Genomic DNA, 25000 nt, shown 5'->3' with positions numbered 1-25000 from the left:
TCTAAAAAGAATGCAAATGTCTGACATTTATTTAATTTGTAAAGTACAAAACATGTATTTTCTCCATTTCTGCTTATGGTCTGTTTTGCTGGAAACGGATATGATGTAGTCGCCGTCAGCGGTTTCAATTCAAGAAAAATTCTCAATATGTGTTACAACACTTTCCAGAGCCATTATTAACCAGATTTTGACCCCATCTGGTGGATTAGTCAAGGAAAAATAACCTTTGTCTTTCATACCACGACAACACACAAACTATACATATGAGCTAAATGGAGCAGCCCTGCCTCTCACTCACCATGCTGCTCTGTCAGCTCTCGTCACTTGTGTTGTTTGCTCCATTTGAAAATATTTGGCTGGTTTTGTATTAGACTGCTTAAGATGCAGAGTTTTTTGGTAGGTTTAGTCAAAGAAAACGGCAGGAGTGCTTCTCTAAATACTGTAGAGCATGCTCATTTATTTTATCGATATTGCGATATCAACTTGTGCAATTAACACATCACGAAAGGCTGCGACATATCACCAAACATACTCAGAAATCTTTTTAGTTAGTTGAACGAGATTATCAGAAGAAACTGCACTTTAAAATGTTACTGTTGTTCTTTTTTTAACCTTTTATGTTCAATTCAATGTTCAATTTGTTCATAAAATAACGAAAATGATTTCCTTTTATTTTTTTTAAATTCAACATTTTTCAATCTTATTTATCGCAAGTAATCTTTATCGAGATATTCAACAACGTTATCAGATATATATTTTCCTCTTATTGTGCAGCCCTACTCTAAACTACATTTCTGTCACAAAACTCATGGAAAGGTGACACGGACAGCACAAGAGTATGTTCCCTGACCCGGGAATCCCGAGACCGGGCGCGGTGAGGCGCCCAATCCTAACCACTAGACCACCAGGGACATCTGTGGATGGGGGCAGGGGCTCTTCTCTGGGATGTCTGGGCTCTGCTGTGCAGAGGACAGCTGTTTCTAGTAGTGGTTTGCAGAAACACTACAAGAAACTTTACCAATAACTATAAATGCATTATCACTGTAGTTATTTTGAACTTCATAATCAGTCCCATGTAGCACCTACAATGCTAATGCAGAATTGTTGTTTCTTTCACTCTGGTAATCAGAATATTAATGAGTGAGAGTCAAAATGCAACAGGTAAACATCTCAGTCAGAATAAAGCAGCTCATTTTGCAGCAAATAGAAAAGGGGTGATTTAAAACCTTCACAATCCCTTCAACAAATTTGTTAAGGAAATTATCAAGTATGGTAAACACTCCTTTAGATTTACTTTCCATTTGCAGACCAGGTATACTCTTTCCAATAATGTTTGGTAGTTTCTATCGGATTCCAAGTTGGGGTGTGGGCTCCAGTGGACTATCCTACTTTATTTTTGCCCCTACTGAGCTATAAACTTTCTAGTCGAAGGCTAGGTGTGCTGTCTGTGTTGGACTGTATATGCTTATGTCTGTGCTTGTGTATGTGTTGTATATGTTTGTGTGTCACAGCTGGCTCTCCTCAACCCCATAGAGAATCCTGACCTGGAACTGGCTATTGTCATGCTCATCGTTCCATTCTTCATCAACGTAAGTCTGCTGTTACTGTGTGTTACTCTTTGCACCCCGCTATTACAACTCCTGCTACACCAATACTACAGGTGTCTAGTGAGATCATACCATGGCCATTTTCTCGTGTGTATGAATGTAAAAATATCTTTTTGGTGTAAAATATAAAAATCACTTCTGTTAATTTCCAGTGGGGAAATATCATTCACCACAGTATTTTCTGTTTCCTTTAGGCCCTCATGTTCTGGGTGGTAGATAATTTCCTAATGAAGAAGCACAGGACAAAAGCAAAACTGGAGGAAGGAGGAGTCACGAGGGAGCAGCAGGTAACGCTACAGACGAACTCTGTCCCATGATGACTCAGAGTCGGAGGTAAGTCTCACTATAGTAATACAGCAATTGGGGCACACCAGGGATAAGAAAACATCACTAGCTGAACAGTGTCAGTTTTTATTAATAAAACAGACATAGTTGAAGTTGACCAGCAATCAATACCTCAGAGTTGACCATTGAAGGAGACTGAGTGAATTGCAATCGGCACACGTTTCTGAAACTGTGACTGTCAGCTGTTCCTTGTCTCCAGTACTGAATGGCGCGCGTTATGGACAAACTTACTTGGTACTAGTTCTGCTCACCCTTCATCTAAAAAGGAACATGTCCTATAGACCAGATCAGTCGGTTCGGTGATTCAACCTCAGGGCTGTGCGACGGTGGGAGTTTTGCTTAAATGGCCCACTTGTGTGAAGTCCTGTTGTGTTATTTAACCCCCCAATAAAGCACAAGTAGACTTTATCGTTTTATGTCGGATCGTTTATAGATCTCAACATTTCCAACCGCCCTTGAAGGCAGCTTCATTTCATGGAGAAAGAAAGAAAGAAAGAAAGAAAGAAAGAAAGAAAGAAAGAAAGAAAGAAAGAAAGAAAGAAAAGAGACGGAGGGACTGTACTTTGTCCTGGAGCTTGTTGCAGAAAACAGCTGTTACATAGACTCCTGTGCAGTTAAGTGCTTGTGTTTAGTTTTTTTTTAAAGTCATAGTGTTTTAAAACTTTCTTGAGGCAGTGATGTTTCCCGTTTACTGTTATGGGACTCTCACACTGCCTGTCTATGAATCTGTCTCAACTTTTCGCTGCATGCCGCTGTGTTTTTTTTCCGGCACCCCACTTCAGCTCCCACGCACTAGCCCCATTCAAAATTAATGGAAAGACTTGCATTCTCGCTGGACCACCTGAGAACCATTGCAGTCTATGTGAATGGTGTCTATGTGAATGCAGCCTTTAGGTTGCCTAGATCAAGCTTGTAAAGCAGGTGAGCCCAACGCAGAGCTCCGCTCACAACACGCACGCAACCATTCATATGCCCACAACACATGAAGTCATAACACCAGTCTGGCAAAAGTAGTAACACATAGCTGCCAACAACAGTAAAGAAGTCTGATGTCTCTAACCAACACAGTAGTTTTACTGTTACACTACCTTATTAAATCTTCAATTTAAAAATTGATTCTTAGATTCCGTACTCAACATTTGAATGGTCAAAGCAGTGCAAACAGAATCCAGCTTTATGGTTTGTTTCACTACCTGCTTGCGTTCTGCAGCTGGCTTCAGAGAGCATGCTTTCAGCAGAGTGCTGAGCTGTGGGGGATGGGCTAAGCTGTGCCTAAACAGCAGTGGTATGCATGCACAGCGGGCCAGTGGCGCAATGGATAACGCGTCTGACTACGGATCAGAAGATTCTAGGTTCGACTCCTGGCTGGCTCGTGTGTCTTTTTCTAGTGGCTTTCATTTGGCCAAAATGCAGTGTTAGCTGATGTTGATTACCAAAATAAAATAACCACTCTATCAGACTTTGATGAGAGAGTCTTACAGTCAAGTTAGTTCAACTTACTTACTTAGTAAATTATTAATTAGTGGTTTTCAAAGGTTGATGAAACTTGATTTAAAGGCTTGAAAGTACCTTTTATTAAAAAATCTAACCAAGGGGCAAAACCCCAAAATTTGATATTCAAGCTTTACTTGCGCTTATGCTATGTCCTTGCTATTGTTTCTTTCTAATGTAGTGCAATATGTTGACAATACTAATTTGTACAGCATTTCACAAAATACTTAAAAGCAGGGTTTTCCCTGCAATTATTCGCTTGGGCGCATCACCTAAGCATTTTTGCGCACCGCCTAAGCGTATGAACGTAAAAACAATGTGGAGACCATCTGCTACAACTCCTCAAGACCCAAGCCAAGTTCCCGTGTCTTGCTTGCTACCTGCTGGTTAAAGTGAAGGGGGTTAGTCACAGAGCTAGCAACAACTTCAGCATAGGCTCACCTTAAGTTAGTGAGCTGACTGTAAGGTGGACCAGCTATTATCATTTTAAGTGACAAAACAGCTCCTCCAAGTTTTGCTTTAGTACTCTCTTCCTTGCTGCAACCGACAACCACTAAGCTTTATGCAAATAATTGCTCGATGGCGTCACTAATATGCAAATGAGTGTATGATGTCATATGTACCTAAGCGCTGTGAAAACCAGGGAAAACCCTGCTTATGAGTAGAATATAACTGTGAATAGTATAAGGCAAATTAATAACAAAACATAAGATAGTCTTCAGTGGGGTAAAATAATAATTAGAAGTTACTAAAAAAGGTTAAAAACACATAAATTCATTTAAAAAAAAGAAAAAAAAACAGTCATTGCCTACTTGTTAGAGTTGACAACAGCTGGTAATGAATTGTCTACCCATTTGTTACAATTAATGTTGATATATAAATCAAAAATGCTTCACTTCCCTTCTAACTGCTGTTGAAGGGGCTTTTAAACATGTGATATTGTCATTCCTGTGGTCAGATAATGAGGCAGAGATGAGAAGGTCAGACAGAAGTCAAGAGGAAGTAATCAGGTATGCAGGTTTGAGTTTTGGCTGCTGATCTGTGTTTTCTGAGGGTGGCACAACACAGCGGCCAGTAGTGCAATGGATAACGCATCTGCCTATAAATCAGAAGATCCTGGCTTTGACTCCTAGCTGGCTTGTTTTGACATTGTGTCCATCCATCAACCCATTCAATTGACCTACATCACTATTCTTAAGAGTGACACAACCTAACACTGTCCATGACCAGATTTATCCAAAATCATTTTATTTGTAGGAGTTGGAGTGGTCAAATGATTGCCACAATCAAGGCCAGATTATACACTTTGGTCAGTCCATCCTTATATAGTGGATTTGTCCTCCTATTTTGAGCACATTCAGCCTTTAGGTCAAACATCAAATCCAATTTGTGTATCACTGTAAATGCAGTGACTCCCGGTCCCAGAGGGAACAAAAGCACAGAACGGACTTAGTCTTTCTGACCTACTTTCTTATTCATTAAATCATGTACTTATTAAATACAGTATCAGATTGGGGAAAGTGGAAACCCATGTTTCATTTTCATTTTGCTAACGAACAACACAAATCTAACTGCTGATTAGACTTTATTTGTGAAATCAGGTATTTGTGCAAAAGGATTTGAGCAACACATTGTTTTCTCTGTTATAAATAGTGGCATTTCTTGTCAGTGGGCCACATTCATTTAAGAGTTTTAGATCACTAAAAAGAAAATGTGAAGCTGCTTTTCAAGGTATTTTAACATTTGAATGGTTAAAGCAGTGCAAACTAAAGCCAGCCTCATGGTTTGTTTCACTTCCTGCTTGCATTCTGCAGCTGGCCTCAGAGAGCATGCTTTCAGCAGAGTGCTCAGCAGTGGGGGATGTGCTAAGCTGTGCCTAAACACATGTATTGGTTTCAGCAGTGGTCTACATGCACAGCGGGCCAGTGGCGCAATGGATAACGCGTCTGACTACGGATCAGAAGATTCTAGGTTCGACTCCTGGCTGGCTCGTATGTTTTTTTTCTAGTGGCTTTCATTTGGCTGAAATGCAGCATTAGTTGATGTGCATTATCAAAATAAAATAATCAGTCTATCAGGTTTTGGTGAGAGGAGAAGAGTCTTACAGTCAAGTTAGTTTATGTTTGCTTCACATACATTTTAGCATTACATTTTAGCATTACATTTTATCAGCGGTGGAAAGTAGGTATACCGTATTTCATAAATTGTAAGGCCTACTTTTAATTGAGAATTTTAATTTTCTTCTATTTTATAGGCTACTTCTACTCCTATAATTCAGAGTCAAGTAGGCCGATTGTACATTTTACTTCAATATTTATTTAATAGGAATAAAAACATTTGATCACAAAATATATTTATTTAATAGCTTACTTTGCAGATTAAGATTAATTTTACAAAATATTATGAATAAATAAATTATGATGTATTGAATTGGATAAAGATGAAACTTAATTGATCCTGTGATAAAATTCACAAGCTACCTGCCAAGTCATTTCCCCCATTTTAACTATTTTACTGATAAACACTTTGGGGATAAATACAGAATCTACAATATGCTGTTTTATTTTAGTTCACAGTCACATTTTAATTGAATGGTGCTTAATGCACTTTTAGAAATGTAAATAAAGAATTTTTATTGTCAATGCACTGTATTATTGCCTCTGCCTCATACAGATAGACATTTATTGATCCTTTCGGAAATTCATCTTGCACCATACAGCTCATCAAATAGACAGACAACCAGTGTTGGGGGAGTAACGGAATACATGTAAGCGTTACATTATTCAGAATACAAATTATAGTAACTGTATTCCGTTACAGTTACAATTTAAATCGTTGGTATTTAGAATACAGTTACATTGTTGAAATCAATGGATTACATGACGATACTTCTCTGTTTCACGAGTTTATTCACTCTGAATAAATTAAGGCAACTCTATGCATTTTCCAGAAGCCCCGATATGAAATCGAAAAATAGCTATTTCGTGATCAGTCACAATGGAGTCGGAACCGACGACAGAGCCAGGGCAGGAATAAGTTTCTATCTTGGAAATTCAAACAGCATTTCACATTAAAGAACGAACAGGGAGAATGAAATATAACTGTGCAGTGCAACCTGTGCTTGCCAGCAACCAACCTCCTTTCAGCGTCCAAAATACTCCACCTCCAACCTGAAGAAGCATCTTAAAGTAAGTTATTTTTTAATTAGCCAGGTGTAGTCGTCTGCTGTAGTTTTACTGGTCACCTTGCTATTTTAACATTGACGTGCGACTTTACATTCTCCTACGTGCTGATTTACTAGCTAGCTCCAGAGCCGTTTAAAGACTGACTAGCCCCGTTTGACATGCTAGCTAACGTTAGCTAAAATTAGCTCGTGGTAGCAAGACTGCGGTTAGATTTTGTAGTATGCAGTTCGGGACCACCAATACAATAATCTATCTGCTTGTTCAGGTACACATTCAGCTAGTTGGAATAAAAGAACACACCATTATAGGCCTGTTTAGTAAACTGGATGTGATAGCCGCATTCCTACACTTATAAAACGCAATTCAATGTGGAAGTAATCCTGAAGTAATCCAAGTATTCAGAATACGTTACTCAGATTGAGTAACGTAACGGAATACGTTACAAATTACATTTGTGGGCATGTATTCTGTATTCTGTAACGAAATACGTTTTGAAAGTATCCTTCCCAACACTGCAGACAACAGACCATAGACAACGGACAACAACAAGTCCACCAACCCTCCCTTTCCCCCCGCACAACCACAATACACAATCCCGAATATCTCCACATCATAAATAAAAATATAGCAAGTGCAGTGTCGTTAGCACCAATGGGCTATCAACAGTAAGGTGCATCATCATCAGTGGCATTACAGGTTCTCCCTCCCTCCTCCCTGTCTCTTTTTTGTTACACTGAAATAAGAATTATATCTAAGGTGATTTTACTTCCATAGAAAGGGGAGTATCTAACTAAGTATCTAACACCCAGTGTGGGGAATATTGAGTGATGAAGGAGCCAGAGAGAGGAGCTCACAACACTCACACAAGCACTATTTGTTTTATGTAAGGGTTAATAGTTATATTTGTATATATTTATATTCTTTATATTTATATATTTAGCAGCCTTCATAGAAGTGGTCTCCGCTCTCTGTTGTCTCTGATGTAAAAATAAATCCGTGAATGCAAAGCAGTTACACTGCAGAGGAGGGTCAGGCTAGTCTACAGAGCATTCCAGGATGGGAGAAAAACGCGCTCTGGTTTATTGCTATTTCTTTTTTTTAGAAAGGCACAAGATTAACAACATTACACATCACAGCCCTTTTATTTTCTTCAGCCCCCCTATCCCTTAACACACACACACAGTATATTGCCCTTAAGAAGTGAAGAATTATTGAAAATTGGGGAGTGATTGTGCCATTTAGGATCTGTGCGCAGATGTTTCATTACAGTATGGAAAGTTGTGAGTAGAAATGAAATCATAGGGCCTAAACGTAATTTGGCTTTTTTCAGTGGTATGTTGGAATATATTAGATCCTGCAGTCTGTGAGGCAGTGACAAATTTTCCTCAATTGGTCTCCCAAGAGACTGAAGAACCAGGATTGAACCAAATACATAGAGGCGTAACACAAAGGACCAAAAGTACATCTTAAAAATCTGGGAGAGCCAGCCCTCCCTGTGCCTTGTCTCATTGAAGAGTAGGGCTGGGCGATAAATCAATTTGATCAATTAACTCAAATGTGTAGTTAACGTCGATTTGTTTAAATGAAAATCGATTTTCTCCTTAACATCCGACGCGCTCCACTCTGGGCTCCCGTAGCTCGAACGGGCTCATCCCTCCCCGCGCATTTGCCATAGAGATACACAAACAACATGGCAGCGACAGGGACTAACATTAATTATAATATATATATAATAACTAGTCGTTTCATTACTTACTTATCGGGCTCTCGCGAAATGACCAGCAGCTTGTGTTGCTCTGCCCCGGCTGAGAGTCACCTATTCTCGGATAACTGAACCACCAGCTACTGCTGACCTGAAGGTGCACCAGAGTGTTGAGGAACTCTGTTGCGGCTCAACACATCTACTAGCCTAAATGCCGCTGACGGAGGTCTGTAGCGGCTTAAACAACTAGCAATCGCCGCTCTGTAGCACGGAGCTCCTCTTCGACGTTTGTTTTTACCGCTAGTTACTACGAAGGAGCTTGCTACAGGTATGCTACATTCAAGAGACCATGGGATGTTAATGTACGTTTACCTATTGATATACAGGCTTGAAGTGAATTTGGGAGATTGGACCAGTGTTCAAAGTCCTTCTCTATACGCTTGTATATACCTTGAAAGTTTTGTGCTGCAATAGAAGGCAAAGAAGGGAAGATATCAACACCGAGATACCTGAAACTCTTGACTATTGGTATGTGGGAGGGCAGGGGAGTTTGAGATTTAACAGAATTTAAATGCATCAGTGCTGACTTTGTCCAGTTAATTTTGTAACCAGAAAACAAGCTAAACGAATCAAACGTCTACGTAGAGAAGGATATCATCAGCGTACAATGATATCTGATGATTTGTATTACAAAATGTGATAGGATGCACTGACGGATGTTGTCGGATTTTCTGGGCCAGTTGTTCGAGGGAGAGGGCAAATATTAGCGGCGAAAGAGGGCAGCCCTGACGAGTTCCCCTAGATACTGGGAACTGGGCAGAGCAAAAATTGCCAGTGTTGACCATTGCCGAGGGATTTGCATATACAATTTTTACCATACTAATGAATTGTGCACCCAGCCCAAATGTATCCAAAGTAGCCCAAAGATTAGATATCAAACGCTTTCTCTGCATCCAGTGATATAGAAGCGCGCGAGTGGTCAATGCTATGCTCGCATGAATAATGTGGAGCAGGTGACGACGTATACGATGATGCTAGTCGAGTTTTAATAAAACCGGTTCGATCATTATGTATAAGTTTTGTTAGATGTACCTCTAATCGAGCTGCAAGCACTTTAGCGTATAATTTAATAACTCCATTAAGAAGGGAAAGAGGTCTGTAATTACCACATTGAGTCAAATCTTGATTTGGTTTGGGAAGCACTGTAATTATGGCTGTGTTATCACTAATATTGAATTTGCCTTTGCCAATAGCTGTATATCCAATAATGGTCGGCCCAGTTCATCCCAAAAAGCAAGATAAGCTCTGGTGGAATTCCATCCCACCCTGGGGACTTGCCTTTCTTCATGTTAGCAAGGGCTAACCTTAACTCTTCTAGGGAAATGGGGGCATTGAGCAATTCAGAGTCATTGTCAGACAAAGAAGGTCAATTGAGTCCCTGAAAAAAAATTGCACATGTACTGGTGTCGAATGAGATTTCAGACTTATAAAGGGTAGGGTAAAACGTCTTGAATTCTGTGTTGATATCCCGGGGGTCACTCAAAGTACACAGAGGTGTTTTAATGGCCATACTATTTGAATATGTTTCATGTTTTCGTTCTTAAAGCTAAAAGATGGCTTGGTCTGGCTCCATTAAAATAATATGTTCTTCTGGTCCTGTGCATCAAAAACTCTGCTCTACGTCTTAACAAAGAGTTCAGCGGTTTATTGGCATTTCTTTAAACCAGTCACAATCGTCATGGGCGGGGCTAAGCGCTGGACAGAGCCTCGGTGGAGCTGCAAAATAGAAACAAACAAAATGGATGATCTTCGGCTGAGGATCACCACTTGTAAATGTATTATGACGTAACCCATGCAGTTGACTAATCACTCATGGATCCTCCCCCTCTCACACTAATTGGCCAACTCTAGCAGGCTCTCTCTCTCTCCTCCTTTTCAACATGAAAAAAAAATTCAAAGTCATCAGGTCGCACATGTAAAAAATACCCTCACTGTCTCCAAAAATCGGTCGCAGTCTGGAGCCCTGAAGTGGTCACTTTTCTGTCATTACAGCATCTGAACAAGTAAACAGCTTGTGCCTCTCCTTACTTACTCACTCCTTACACATCTCCCTGTGGGACACTGGAAGGCTCTGACGGCCAACCTTGTAGTTGGGTCTCCTTGATCTTTTACCCTGACTGAACCACATCTGTACAGCCTCCTTGGCGTCAAACTCTTCCAAGCTAGGTCCTTCCATACTTATTCTAATGAGGTCCTCCACTGTGCCTCTGACGTCAGATTTAATCCTCAGGTATAGACGCTCATATTTTTAAGCACTGGCCCCATGGCCAAAGTAAATTTTTGGTGGTCCAAATGTATACTTGTAAAAACAAAACAGAAAAGACAATTTAACGCAACTTAACACAGCTTTCCTTAACTGTAACACGTCCATAAATGAAAAGACATGATATGATATTTTTTTTATATAGCGCTTTTCTAGTCTTAACAACTACTCAGAGCGCTTTAACATAGTACAGGAACCATTCACCATTCACACACATTCATACACTGTGGCCGAGGCTGCCGTACAAGGTGCCACCTGCTCATCAGATAAACACTCACACACATTTACACTCCGATGGCGCAGCATCGGGGGCAACTCGGGGTTCAGTGTCTTGCCCAAGGACACTTCGGCATGGAACTGCAGGGCTAGGGATCGAACCACCAACCTTTCAATTGGCAGGCAACCTCTCTACCACTTAGCCACAGCCTTTAGAGTGGTACCATGAACCTGTCTCGCACTCTGCCATTTTGGCCTAATATTTGTCGGTCTCTCTTTTCCCCCTTTTGTAGATCCTTTTGCCGACGGACGATGAAATGGATGATTCGGATGAAGACGATGTTCGCCGGCTCACTGGCCTGAAGACGGTTAAAAAGAAGAAGCTTCGCATGGGGATCCCTGTTTGAGCTGTGTGCATACCTAAACTGTTAGGATCACAGTTACATCCCCCGTACCTCCACAGACTCTGTCAGCCTTAGGAGTTGACACAATCTTTTCAAACATAGGATGCTCTTTGATGACAGAAGACTATACTGTAATTGAATTCCCTTCACTGTTGACTCCTGGAGGACTTCTGCATAAACTGTCTAACTTGGGATATAATTTAACCCACTGGGAAATATGTATGCAGGTACTTTGGATCACTGTTGCATTTGGACATGGCACTCCTGGGAACAGTGTTGTGTTTAAAGACTTTTTGGAAAAACAGAATCCCATCATGAACATCTATATCATTAAATCCTTAAGTACTTACACTAGGATAACACGTTACACTGGTTTGATACAGTTTGGACTTCAGTGGCAGTGTGTAATATGGGTGTAGTGGTCCAGCATCAGGTTGGTTGGACACAACCGAAGCAAACAAAAGTGAGTTTGTTACATTTTATAGTCTAACATGTCTGCTAAAGTGATTGTATTCCTGATGTAGATTCTATGTAAACTTTGTCCTTTGTTTTCTCATATAGATGTACCACCATGGCCTGTGATGCGTGTGTGTGAGGGTGTGTACAGTTGGACACAGCTCTTATTTAGAGAAGCATTACATCAGTGTTTGAATCACTGTATTGATGCAACTCTTAACTCTTTCCAGCCCAGTTGCACACTTAACTACTGCATATCTTGTATGTAATGTTACTCTTGTCAAGGGAGGCACATTAATGCTTGCAGCAAGCATTCATTTTAGTTTCTTTAATGTAAGCACACATTCAACTGATCATACCTGTAATTACGTTTCATTACCACATGCAGCATCCCTCTCATATCAGCTTAGCATGTGTTGTCTGTCGTAGACATTCAATACTACATTCTCCTGTTTGTTTGTGGGTTGTGTAGTGGGTGTGTGTTGTTTGTTTTGTCCTGTTTGTCTTTTGTGCCTAGTGTTCGTGTGTGTGTGTTGTGTGTTTTTGGTGTTGTGTTTTTAAATTGTTGAATTTATTCTTTAACCCACGGAGAGTAGATATGGGAACCATTTCCCACAATTCCCATTTATCACAGCTTTCACCTATCCTTTTGTGTTTGTTTTTTGTTACTATAATGTGCCTGAGTGAAATTACCAGCAGGTGTATTTGTTTGTTTATTTTTTGTTGTTTTGATTTATTTTTTTGACTGTTTTATCTAGAGCTCCAGATGTTCAGGCATGAAGCAGCATTCAGCGGGCTCTGATGTTAAGAATGTGACATGCATAGACCTCTAAACTGTTAAGTGACTGTGGACCAGACAGTTGGGATAAAGTGTGGCGAAGTGTGTGTGGCGTGCGTGCGTGCCAGTGTATATATACAGTGTACCTGCATGTACTGGCATGTCCGGATGCATGTGTTCAAGTGTGCATTGGTGTGACTGCTGGTCCTCTTTAAAAGTAAATGGAGAGTGACATACTGTGACAAACCTGATGATGGTAATGATTTCATTATAATGTTTTGGCATGTTGGAAAGGAATAAATAACATTGTGCATTTTGAAGGAAGAAAGTACAGCATCTTCCAGCAGTTATGGTAACTCAGCTCAGCCAGGACAAAGAAGGCTCTTAGTATTTTGCAAAGGGAATGGAGGTATATTATCATTCTAAAAGCTTTCCAATAAAGGATGTGATACACTATCTTGATAGCTGATTAAGTTCTACAACAGTTTGTTTTATAGTTTCAGTATTGTGAAGGGATTTAAAATAAAAACATGATCCCTGATCAGGAATCAAAGCTGGGCCGCGGCGCTAAGAGCCCTGAATCCGAACCACTAGACCACCAGGCGTAGTAAGGAGCCTCTTCCCCGTGACGGACATGACGGACCTGACCCATTGACCTGACCTGAAGTGAGTTCAAAACATTGTGTATGCAGTGCTTATTCTTTACCACTAGAGGCTGCGCTTTGGCTTTGACCTTACACGTAGCACTGGCGTACACACCACAGATTTGGGGAGAGCGGCAGTCGCCACTAGAGCCACCCGAACTTTAGTCACGATTGTATGTATAAAAAAATTTGATCCAGCTAGTACTTATAGCTTCTTTCAAATACCTAAGGTAAGACACACATTTATCGTCAGGCGTCATATTTTCCTTCAGAAGCTCTTAAAATATACATTAGAGGATTCGAGCCACATGTGAAAAATTTATTTGAGTTCTGTGTTTAAAGTCAAAATTAGAATTATGATTTTGAATTTAGAATTAAACTCAGAATTTCGACTTTAAACTCAGAACTGAAATAGCTTAAAAGTTTCCACGGCCCTAACAGCCTCTTTGTATCAGTTAACAGACAGACGTAATTTCCGCTGACATAAGCATATCATTTATTGTTGCGTTAGTTGTTTTTCAACAATAGGCAAACAGTATCACGATTTTAAAAGCCACTGGTGTACGCTCCCTACAGGTTGTAGTAGCATAGTTTAAGGTGCTAGAAGAGGTTGAGAGAGATAGCCTACCCAACCGGTCAGAGATGCTAGTTACCTTAAGCCTTTTTCATTCCCTCTAAGTTTATACATCTTAGGACAGATGCTATACTCTCAAAGACTATCCTGGTACTATGATGCTACTTGAATGAGCGTGCAGGCTTTCAGATTCTCTCTGCATTGCTCAGTTTTATAATAGTGACTCAGTTTGTCCATCATGATCATAACCGTTAAACACCTCAATTTCAGACTATGATGCCATTTTCTGACTGCTCAGAGTATTGCCTTAACTGTCTACTTGCTTTTTTATCTTAAAATATACATTAAAAATAAGTCACAAGAATCCAATGACAGTGAAAAAACTCAACTACTGCCACAAACAAAATCTGTCACATACATTATAAAGTAAAAGTGATGAAAGAAAATTATGTAATATTATAAATTGATCAAAATATGTATGTGACAATAATTTACCCTTTAATGTGTATATGTATCATCTGCCATATTATGATAATGTCAATATTTATGTACATAAATTCCAAAACTTAGTTGTCCTGTATACTTGTTGTCTTTCAAATCGCTTGAGGTATCTTGTTTCCCTGAAATGGGTTTTGGGATAGTCCAGCATTTGCTGAAACACATTATGAAATTGTCATATATATGGAATTTAAAACACAAAAATAAATAATACTGTTTTAATCTAAATGTAGACATACCTTGACTAAAGAAGTACGAACACACATAAATAGTTATTTTAGTTTGTTTAAGCACCTGATTATTGCTGTTGGAACTGTAGATAAAACTAAATCCAGATCTGATGTGAAGACTGCTTGTTGCCTGTTACTCACACAAAGCACAGATGGGGCTCCTGTAACTTAAACAAGACTGTTGGAGCTTTTTTTTTTTAGCTCTCTTCTTTGTCCAGCCCTCATTTTGATGGATTATATGTTAACTGTCTGGAAATGCTTTTTACAAGATCCAAAAAAGACATTTCCCTCAGGCTGAATCAAGTTATAGCAATGGGCAGGCAGAGTCCCAACTAATAGAGCTGCAGGGAGGTGGTGGACAATCTTGATCCCCCTTACAATGCCAAGTCCCACAGCAACATTTAGAAAAGAGGATATCTCTGCCAGGGAGCCTATAGTAAGTGCTAAAAAAGGTCGGCCAGAGACTACAGCCTGTGTCCAGAATTATCAGCTGTTGGCCCAAGCTGATCGAAAAGAACGAGACCCACCAGCTTACCACCACACGCCACACGCTAATAATACAATTCTATAAGGTTGCCTTAAAAGAGGGGAGACCTTTTTTAATTTACCACCCTACATACATAATTACATAAAGGGGTGAGAAGACCCGATTTCACTTTACCACCCCTAATACACTGGAAAAGGGGTCTGACTGACTCACTGGGTCTGAAAGGGACTATATATATTGTCAGGCTTGCTGGGAGACAAAGACACTTAGAAAACAACCAGCGATCTATCACACTGGAAAAGGGTGTCTGTGGAATCAATACCCAACTTCAATCACCATGTCACCAGGTGAGTTAGGTCAAATATGATTATGGTTATTTACAGTAATTGAACACAGCGTTTTACGGGTGGCTGAGTCTACAGAGTGTTTGCACCGTTTACTTTCCTGCTTTTTCGCCTTCAGCACTCATAATCTTCCCATCTTTCTTCAATTCCCTCCAGCCAGCAAAAGTGAAGAAGAAGAAAGCGTCCCCGATAAAGGAGGAGGACCTGAAAGAGCCGCAAGTAAGCTGGGACTGAAGGGTGGGGTCAAGAGTAAGACCTATGAGGTCATGGTGGAGTGTGGTGAGTAAAGCCGTTTGTTAATGTTTCTTCTGACACTGAAAAACAACCCAACTGACCGACGTAACATGTCAGATAACAGCTCTGGAAAGAACATTTTGTCTCTCTATCCTTACAAAAAGTAATCTTTCTTTGTTTTTATCCTGCTTGGCCTGTAGATGTCAAATACTAGTTAGCCAGTAAATATTACACAACTATCCCACTTACAACCTAAATAGAAGAGGCTCTAGCTAACATTAAATAATGTGATACTGTGGATATGTTGCCATTTTAGAATGCTGTGTATTTTGGCCTCTTCCATGGAGAACCACAAAGGTTACTTATTCATCAATAAATGAATGGCCTACATACATGAGATTATTCAGATACATTTTTGAATGTATTAATAAAAAGCTACCCAATGTAAACTAAATATTTCTAAACTATAGGCCTAATTTGAACCTACCTCACTTATAACTTTAAATAATGTTGCTTGAGGCTGCAGGGGTTGTGCAATAGCTTCATGATATGATGCAAATGGTTTGGGTTGGTGCTTGTCACTGTTTGTGAAAGATGAGGAATAGATTGTGGCTGTGTGATGTGCTTCAGTCTGGCTACATATCACTTTGTTTATTTAGTTTTTAATTGTAAGTATATGTCAGCTGTATGACAAAACAATATGTCAAGTGTTATGTGTGGAAAGCATTTGAACTCAAGGCAGATATCCCTCTGGGGACAATAAAAGTATCTCCTGCAAAGTGGTCTCCATGATAAATTAAAAATGAAAACGTTGTCGTGGGACTATAGCAAACACATCGTTGGAAAGGTCTCAACCTCGACAGTAACATTATGTCAGTCTGAAGATGCATTACTCATGACCTCTGAACCTTGAACCCAGTACATGTTTGAAGGCTTGTCATTTTAGCAACAGGAGGTGCTAAACACACATAGGAGCCAGCTGTGATGTAGATATGGTCTCCAAAGTTTACCCACTGTCAGATATGGTATAAGTTATTTTCACCCTATTTAGCTGATTTGAATTTTTTAATCTGATGACACCAGTGTGTTCCCCATCCCAAAAAATCCCAGGGTGTATCCAAAATTCTACACTGCCAACTTCTACATATATACCAATATATTTAAAAACTACAACTCCCACTAGAGAACGACACAAGAACCTGTTACAAGCTAGTGTACTTGTAGTTCTTCGGGTTGGGTGGGTGGACTTGTTCTGCTCCCTGTGTTTCTGCTGCGGCCGTGAAGGGGCTTCATTCCATTTCAGATTGCCGGCCGAAAGAAACAGTACAGGAGACAAATACATGAGGAACAAATAAACTGTATTTTATTATTATTGTTATCTTTATTGTTTAAAATCCTCAAATACACGTTAGAAAAAACATGAATGTTACGAATATTATGTATTTGTATCTTTCCTATTCTGCCAAGTGGTAATTACTCGTCACTTCCGGTGTATTCACTGAATTTTTTTAAAACGTTATTACAGTGCATAACTTACTGGAAAAAACTGACAACGTGTTGTTGCTGGTGACAAAACCACTGATTATATATGTACATTGAAGCAATACTGATATTAGAACCGCTGATCGCCTGTCAGATTCTCTGATATGAATGCCTGCATTGCATTGTGGGATATGGGCTAAGAATGTGCCCTTCATTACATATTGAGTGTTCTATTTTACAGCATAATGTAATATTTCAACGGTAATAAGACCGAAATAATATTATCAAAATAAAGAAATGAATACCATGATAGCTTGTGTAAAATAAATGTTGATAGATGTAGTGTTATAGTTTGAAAATATCAATAAACAACAAAGCAATCCAGCTTCACTGGCAATAAGACCGAAATGATAACATCAAAAGAAGTACATTTAAACCGTGATAAGATCTTGTGAATAAATGTTGATTAAAACAGCGGTTATTGGGCTAAAAATACCAATAATATCAAAGCTGTAAGCAGCTTCTCAGGTGCAGCCGACTGGCAGAAAGAATGCGTGCTGTGATCATGAAAGATGCTTCCCATTGAAATACATTGGTTTAAATGTAATTCAATTAAATGTGTCCGATATACCGAATCAATAGATTAAATGACGTGAACATTTCACGAACTGCCGTGAGACTGGGTTGATCATTATCAGCGTCTGGCAAGGTAGTTATTCCCAGAACTCTAAAGCCAAAAAATTGATTTTCAGATAGTGGCCTACAATGCCCTTTCAACTTTACCCACCCAACACACATATTGTGTGGGTCAGAATCAAATAAACAGCCAACATTGATTTTTTTGCAGCTCACTAAGTCAAATGTGCTTTTGAATACTACTTAGAGAGAATGTGATTTTACATGTGTAACTTATACTTCATCAGATACATTTTTCAAAAAGGTTTTAAATATTGCTAAGTTGAATGATTAAAAGATCATGTCAGCTTTGGAAGCCAGTGTTTAGCTTCATTAGCCGCGGAGAATCAGACAAAAAAGAGACAGTTACGAAAGTGCTGCATCCTAAACACAAGACAAGATTAGTTGCAGACGTTTTTGTTCTCACATACTTCCCCTTAATGATAGGCAACCAAAGTGGAACTCTTATTACTTGACGAGGATGAGCAGTTGCCTGGTTTTAAGCACCGCTTTTTCTGATGATACATGTCTGTGTCTTTGTCTCTCTGTGTTCAGAACCGTATGGGCAAAAGTGGCTCCGTCTGTGTTCAGCGGTGTGAGGTAGGGGACAGAGGCGCCCCATGACCGAGCTGCTGCCAAAGCTCCAAGGAGCCAGTGTGTTCAGCAAGTAGACAGAGGCATAAAGGACATGACAAAGGCACTGAAGAAACCCACGGCAGTCTTTTGTTACTGAGTCAGAAGGGGTGAATGCTGCATAATATGGATTGCAATATCCTTTTTTTGCATTTTGTTAATGAAATGGGGTTTAATTTTAAGAGATAAAAGGGACTAGTGTATGCCAGTAGAGGGTGTGTTGACATTACTGCTATGTGGGCTAAGCAATTTGTACTTTAGAATTTGCACAGTGCATCATAGTTGGAAAAACAACTTGGCTTTGTGGGGCTGATCTGTAAATGAATTGTGACATTTATTTGTCAGTGTTGAAAGAGATTGTTGAAACATTTGCTTATTTGATCTTTATCTTTTAACTGACCATTTTTACTAAATAAATAATTTCCCCTTACATTGAAATTTCAATTTTTTCATCAGTAGTAAACTTCAAAAAAGAGTAGGTCATTTCTATAAACTTGTCAACTTGAAGACACGTCTATTTCAACAGCACAACCATATTGATAAACACAAAGTGCTAAATTGTGTTTGCAAGCACATTAATTCATAAAAGCAACATAGCGTCTGTTTTACATTCATATTCCACATACACAGCTACCTCTACCAAATGGCTAAACGATTTGTTATTGCATTTTGTAATCTCTGTCCCCAAAGGCCTTTATTGTTTTGTGTATAAATTGTGCCCACATGGTGCATGTACTAAAATGCACAATTTCAGTTACCAGACCAAGAGAGACCTGAAGTGCCAAAAATAGGGTGTTTGTTCATGGGTTCAGAGGAGCCAAGAAATACAAAAATGCAGTCAAAAGTTTGGTTTTAGGATTTAGTTTAGTTATCCCAGTAAGCCATCCTACAATGGTCTGATTCATCTACAGGCCCACTATTACCTGCTACAGCCAAATCAAGCACTAATCAGCTTTTTTTTTTTTTTATTGATATTTACTTTGAAAAACATACAAAGAGAGTCAGTTTGATTTGCCTGGTACTGTATGTACCCTAGCAGAGTGGGAGGCAGCATAATACACACATCAATTCCACTTCATTCATGCCTGGCCGCATGGTCAGGCAGGCTCAGGGTCAGGGGAGCGGCTAGGTGAGCCACAGGCCCAAGCCACATACCTAGGTTCTGCCAACTGTTATTTTTTATTCAGAGAAACAGCACAAGCTGTTGAGTGAAAAGTCCAGCAAAGAGGAGAAAAACACCAAGTGAGAGGTGAATGAAAGAAAGAAATGTAACTACTGATTATTAGTTTCGAGCCATTTAAACATATAGACAGCATATACAAAATACTTACTTTTAAACTAGAGGTATAGAACAACACAGATATCTGTTCTAATGCTAACACAGACTAAAATATAAATAAACTGACCGAGTAATATAGATCCTTAAATGCATGATGAAATGAACAAATAAATGTTGGAAATTATTAGAAATACAGGAAGAAATTAATTTTAGATTTATTGTTGAAATTTAGATAAATTTAGATTAATATTATGTTTTTTTATTTCTACATGGTAATTACTGTAGCAATTATTTAATGATATGTTATTTATTTGTTTTGTTGTTCATGCCATTAGGCATTTAGTAAACAATTCTGTATCAAATTCAACATTTATTTATATATTTCCGTTGTGGTGTGTATTAATAGCTATTATTTTTTACAATTCAATTCAGGCGTTAAGGGCAGCATGCATGGGGATCCATAGCACAATAAAATATAACCTACAAAGACAAAAGAAAAGGAAAAAGGAAAAAATATAATGGAAATAAATAAATCTAAAAGACATTCCCACAGTGAACATACATTTACACATACAGAGTGGAGCGACAAAATGTTTCCACATTCTGAATATTCAGGGTTGGTTAGAAGTTAAGCAATATAATATAGTTTAGGAATCAGATTACCTACACATAGTCTACATCTATATATAAGATTTTAATATTACAGCAGAAACCGTTAGGTACCTAACGTGCTTTCTTTCCACTATGAGTGAGCATTTTTTGTAGCAACATACAGGTTACCAAAAACTTGAAAAAAGAAGTCTTTCACAATCATTGAACTTACATTTGGAAGCGCCAACATGTTTGCTGTCTAAATTTCAACATTTCTGTATAATTGTCCTTATCGTCTAGTTCATCGGTTATATGTAAGTATTTATTTAGCACCAAGGAGAAATCTAGAAATACTACTTTTCTGACTTCCCTACTTCGACAATCATGTATACTCTTATTTGCAATATATTTGATTGTGAACATCCTCTTACAGAAAATCACCAAATGTATTTCTATAGTAATATACTAGGGATGTTCTGAATAATTTGTCCTTCATACATTTTGTCCTTCACAATGTTACATTATATTTAAAGTCTGATTAATTTCCCAAACTCACTATTTATTTTTGAATAAGTAGCCTACAACCCCGACGCTGTGATAAAGCGTTCCCAAATGAGGAATCAGGCCCGGGCCCGCGGCAGTGAGCGCCGAATCTAACCGCACTAGACCACCAGGGACGGATGCGATAAAGGCTGAACAAAGAAAAGAAGTAATAACTAAGGTATTTAATATGTAATATTTACATGATATAAATACCATTGGCAGCAAACTTCAAGTTATTCTGGCCCGCATCCTTATAGTTTTATTATTTTCTTTGGCATGCCTGCTTAAAGAGGTGTAGTTCTATTATTTGAACACATTTCTTTTTAGTCACCCATTGAGTGGGGACCTGCGCGTGGGGGCCGGAGGGAAGCATAACCCTGGTGCTATCATCCAGTTCACCACACACACACACACACACACACACACACACACACACACACACACACACACACACACACACACACACACACACACACACACACAGACTCTGTTTTTATTTAGAGTAGCCTACCCCAATCAGGGGCACAGAAAAGATCAGTTTCCACGTTTCCAACTTTTACTTCTCTCTCCCATCTGTCTCTCCCATTATGATTGGGTGCCTTGTAAGAATGTGAATCTTGTTCATACCTCCTCCTGTCACTAACTAGTGTTGTTCATGCTGCTCTCCAGGTCCTTACAGCGGGTTGTAGGCCTACATCTGCTGAATCTCGGCCTCAGGTGTGAGTCACACTCACACTAAGTTCTGCAGCTCCCACACACCACGCTCATGGTTTCTTCACAAATCCAATGCCATCCAAAGCGATCTCATCATACAGACAGGACCTAAAATCTTGCTACCCATCGAGCTCACCAGCTCATCTGGAGACTCCTACAATCTGGAACTTACCCGATGTCTTCTTTTAGGTTTCTGGCGTTCCACCTTCCAGTGGCCAGGATCTAGAAAATTTACATGGGGTGGCAAAGGGGGCAAGAAGGTCTTTGCAAGTGGCATGGGTATCACGGTCGTAGAATCCCTAAATGTATGAATGGCTTTAACCAAACAAACACAAAATACTTTTTAATGCTTTCGACAATATTCCTCAGCCACTAACAAACCAAATTCTTCCTTTAAAGTCATTGATGATGGGTTTAAAGCTTGACTTCTCATCTTTTCCCTCACTTAGCTTCCTCTTCTCCTTCTGTGGTCTTCTCCTGCTCTGACCTCCTAGTCTTTCCAGTTCCTGCCTTCTCCCTTCATTTCCCTCAGCTCTTCCTCCTATTATTGACCTACTTCTTTGAATTTTCTTAGCAAAAAGCTGGCAATATCCCCACTTTTAGCCTTCCTTTGTGTTTGAGCTTGACCCCAATTTCTTCAGCTACTCTGTGCAAAGTCGGTATGTGAAAACCTCTGGTTATCCTTGTATTACACGTTACACTGTAGGGCCATGTAATAACCTAGCCTATAACAAATATAAAAATCTATACATGCACACACCAGTTATGTTTAGACTACTTAATCCTATTTATTATTTCCCCAGTTGTAACCTGGTTTCATTTGTGCAACCTTATTGCTGTGATATCTGAGAGAAGTGGATTTTATGGGACTGTAGCTAATCATATAAAAATGATGATCTCCTAACTGGCACTGTATTGTGTGTGCTTGTAACTTGTCCCGGCATATGTGACCATCAGTAAATGTATTATGGATACAAAACAAGATTTTGCTATTTTATATTAAGCTGTTCTTGTATTTACTAAAATTAGGCTAATCTAGAGTGCTCTTCCAAATCAAAGGAGGAGATTTGACCGCTGATTTTGGCTAACGTAATGGAGCCTAAAGCTGTTTTGCTGATGCTGAATGTGATCTTTAGCATACAATACATTCATTACAAATGTAACTTTTTAAAAGGTAAATGTGTTTAAACTACACCTGGGAAACTGACTTCACCTTCCAGAGGCTCTGAGACGCTCAGTCTCTCCAGCCAGGTTACAGAGGCCACCGCACCCGCCAGCTGACTAAGCTGTGTGTGAAACCAGACTGAGCGAACGCCGCTCTGCATGTTTGAATCAGGACGTAGCTAAGTATTTGAGGCAGGGGGGCTAAGATTACGTTTAAAATGAAAATAAAATTGTTCACTTTTTGGTTAATGTATTTGTTTAGTTCAATGTTTTGAGAAAGCTTGTTGTGTACATAGTGGCGGTTTGTTGTTACAAATTACAGTTTTGGATCACCAAAGTTAGGGGGTAGCTGGGGGGCAAGGCTCACAGGAGTGGGCTGCCCCCTCTTACCCATAGATCCCACCCCTGCCACAGCACCTGGGCCCCTCACCTAAGTGTGCAAGTGCAACTCCCCACTGGACTGGACACACACACACACACACACACACACACACACACACACACACACACACACACAAACACACAAACACACACAGGTTTTTTGTTTCCTCCCTAGCCAGAGTTTTTCTCTAACAGTGAGATCAGCCTCTGTTCAGTAGAAGTTTGGTCATGTCTGGAGTGCAGGGTGTTTGGACTGCTGCACTGTGGGCCAGCGCCCTGCCTCTGGCTGCCCGGCCTGGCCGGGGCACTCCTAGTAAATCTCGGGGGACATGAAGCTCTACCAGGTAACTTCACACACTTGACCTTTTGTACTCTGGTGTAATTTAAGTACATTATACAGATAGTAATTTTATCTGGTGGTTCCTGATTTAGCCCCTAGTCTGTTTTCTTCTATGTAATAAACTACCACTCCTTGAGGACTAGTTTGCTACCCTACTCTTTGAATCTTCATAAGTGACACACCAGAATGTAATCATGTTATGCCAGTGTTTTTTTTTTTTCTAATATCTTGGCACCATGTTAGTTCACCTGCTGTATTTGTATTTCAGGAGACAAGAGGGCACCTTGAAATACTGCAGGTACTTGTCAGATACTATTTACCAGGCGGTCCTTTCATAATATGAACGAGAAAATGTGCATAAAAGTTGGATCTTTTGCTTATACATTATCATTCTTATAAATAAAATGCATATGGCTATTTTGTACATGTTCAAATTCATATATTTTAAATAGCATAAAAGCTATATAACAGTGGCAGTTGAAATTGTCCTTAAATTTAGATTTTTCAATTCCAATTCCAAATCTCCTTTTCTTTGTGTGTTTGTTTTTATTACAGAAAAGTACACAAATGTGGCCATAGGCAGAAAATAATCTGTTGGTATCTCTATTGATGGTAATGATGATGAAATATTCAATTAAATAAAACTTTATGTATTCTAGCAGAAGGGCAATAGATAGGAGAAGAAGAGGAAACTTTCTAATTTACAGTGTTACCATTTCTGTGCTTTACTGGCGAAGCTCTTGGAACCAACAAAATAAAATAAGGTCTCTCATAACGAAGACTAATAAAAATAACATGACTGAGTAACTATTGAATAGAAAATGTCCACATTTCACTGACATACAGCACCCAGTTACCTCACTGAAATCTATACTCACACAACACTCAGGTGGAATCCGTGACATCATGTCTTTTTAAACAATTTTTCAAGCCTGATTTATAATTTTATTTAACAATCGGAATGAGAATGCCTTGAGACTGGACCAGCTAAAAGCGACATTCAGTTTGAAACAACATAAAAATGGCAGATAATACAGTAATTAAGCTGTATACCAATGTATGTGAAGTGCTTGTGGGCTTTCCATATTCACTGTATTGTGTGTGCTTCAAATCTTTCCAACTTTTTCTCCCTCTCTTTTCTGTCTCAGGTGTGGAGGTGTACAGTATGAAGTGGATGCACTGTGGCGATCTCAACCGCTACACCGTCATTACCTCAAAACAGAACAAACAAACACATCTCCCAGAAATCTTCTTTGAAATTGAATACCCAAGACCGCCTTCATCACTAACTTCAGCAGTGAGCCTCCCATTCTGATTTCCACTCTGTCTGCATTCTGCATTATAAACAATTTAGTGTGACAGTATTTATCCTGCACCAGTCGTGCTCTAAAGGGTGGTTTTATTTACTGATGCAGATTACTTTACCTTCCCTTAGTTGCATCATGTGGATTCCTCCATCTTTATTGCCACAGGATGATGGTCAGATGTATGTTGGGAGGTGAAGGAGAAGAAACCAAGAAACAGTATGAAGGCTGTTTCCTCGGGACCTTGAACTGCTGGACTGGTCAGAATGCAGTCAGTCAAGATGAAAAATACATAAACACAGTTTAAAATACATGTTCAAAGAAACGTACTTCTACTGTAGCTACATTTTATGGATTTAGCAATACATGTGGCGGG

At 39.3% G+C, this 25000-nt stretch overlaps 2 protein-coding genes and 2 non-coding genes across 4 annotated transcripts in view; all 4 read left to right on the top strand.

The window, feature by feature from the left end:
• LOC120557022 (store-operated calcium entry regulator STIMATE-like) overlaps window positions 1-5729 on the top strand; it is a 12703-nt gene extending 6974 nt beyond the window's left edge. Inside the window, 4 exon segments of the mRNA XM_039797021.1 lie at window positions 1512-1589; window positions 1802-1869; window positions 1871-1940; window positions 5346-5729. Of these exon segments, the coding sequence (XP_039652955.1) occupies window positions 1512-1589; window positions 1802-1869; window positions 1871-1940; window positions 5346-5384 (255 nt within the window). The 3' untranslated portion in view covers window positions 5385-5729.
• Window positions 3253-3325, top strand: trnar-acg. Its single transcript has one exon. It is a non-coding gene; the product is annotated as a tRNA-Arg (tRNA).
• Window positions 5363-5435, top strand: trnar-acg. The gene has a single exon. It is a non-coding gene; the product is annotated as a tRNA-Arg (tRNA).
• A 9548-nt stretch (window positions 5730-15277) lies between the features above and the next one.
• The window catches only part of LOC120558239 (store-operated calcium entry regulator STIMATE-like), a 31529-nt gene continuing 21806 nt past the window's right edge, over window positions 15278-25000 (top strand). Inside the window, 3 exon segments of the mRNA XM_039799216.1 lie at window positions 15278-15287; window positions 15441-15563; window positions 24469-24617. Of these exon segments, the coding sequence (XP_039655150.1) occupies window positions 15278-15287; window positions 15441-15563; window positions 24469-24617 (282 nt within the window).

This window comes from Perca fluviatilis, chromosome 4, assembly GCF_010015445.1.
Source record: "Perca fluviatilis chromosome 4, GENO_Pfluv_1.0, whole genome shotgun sequence".
In the NCBI taxonomy this organism is placed as follows: Eukaryota; Metazoa; Chordata; class Actinopteri; order Perciformes; family Percidae; genus Perca; species Perca fluviatilis.
Note: the sequence above shows the minus strand (reverse complement) of the source record. Positions and strands in the feature narration are given on the sequence as shown.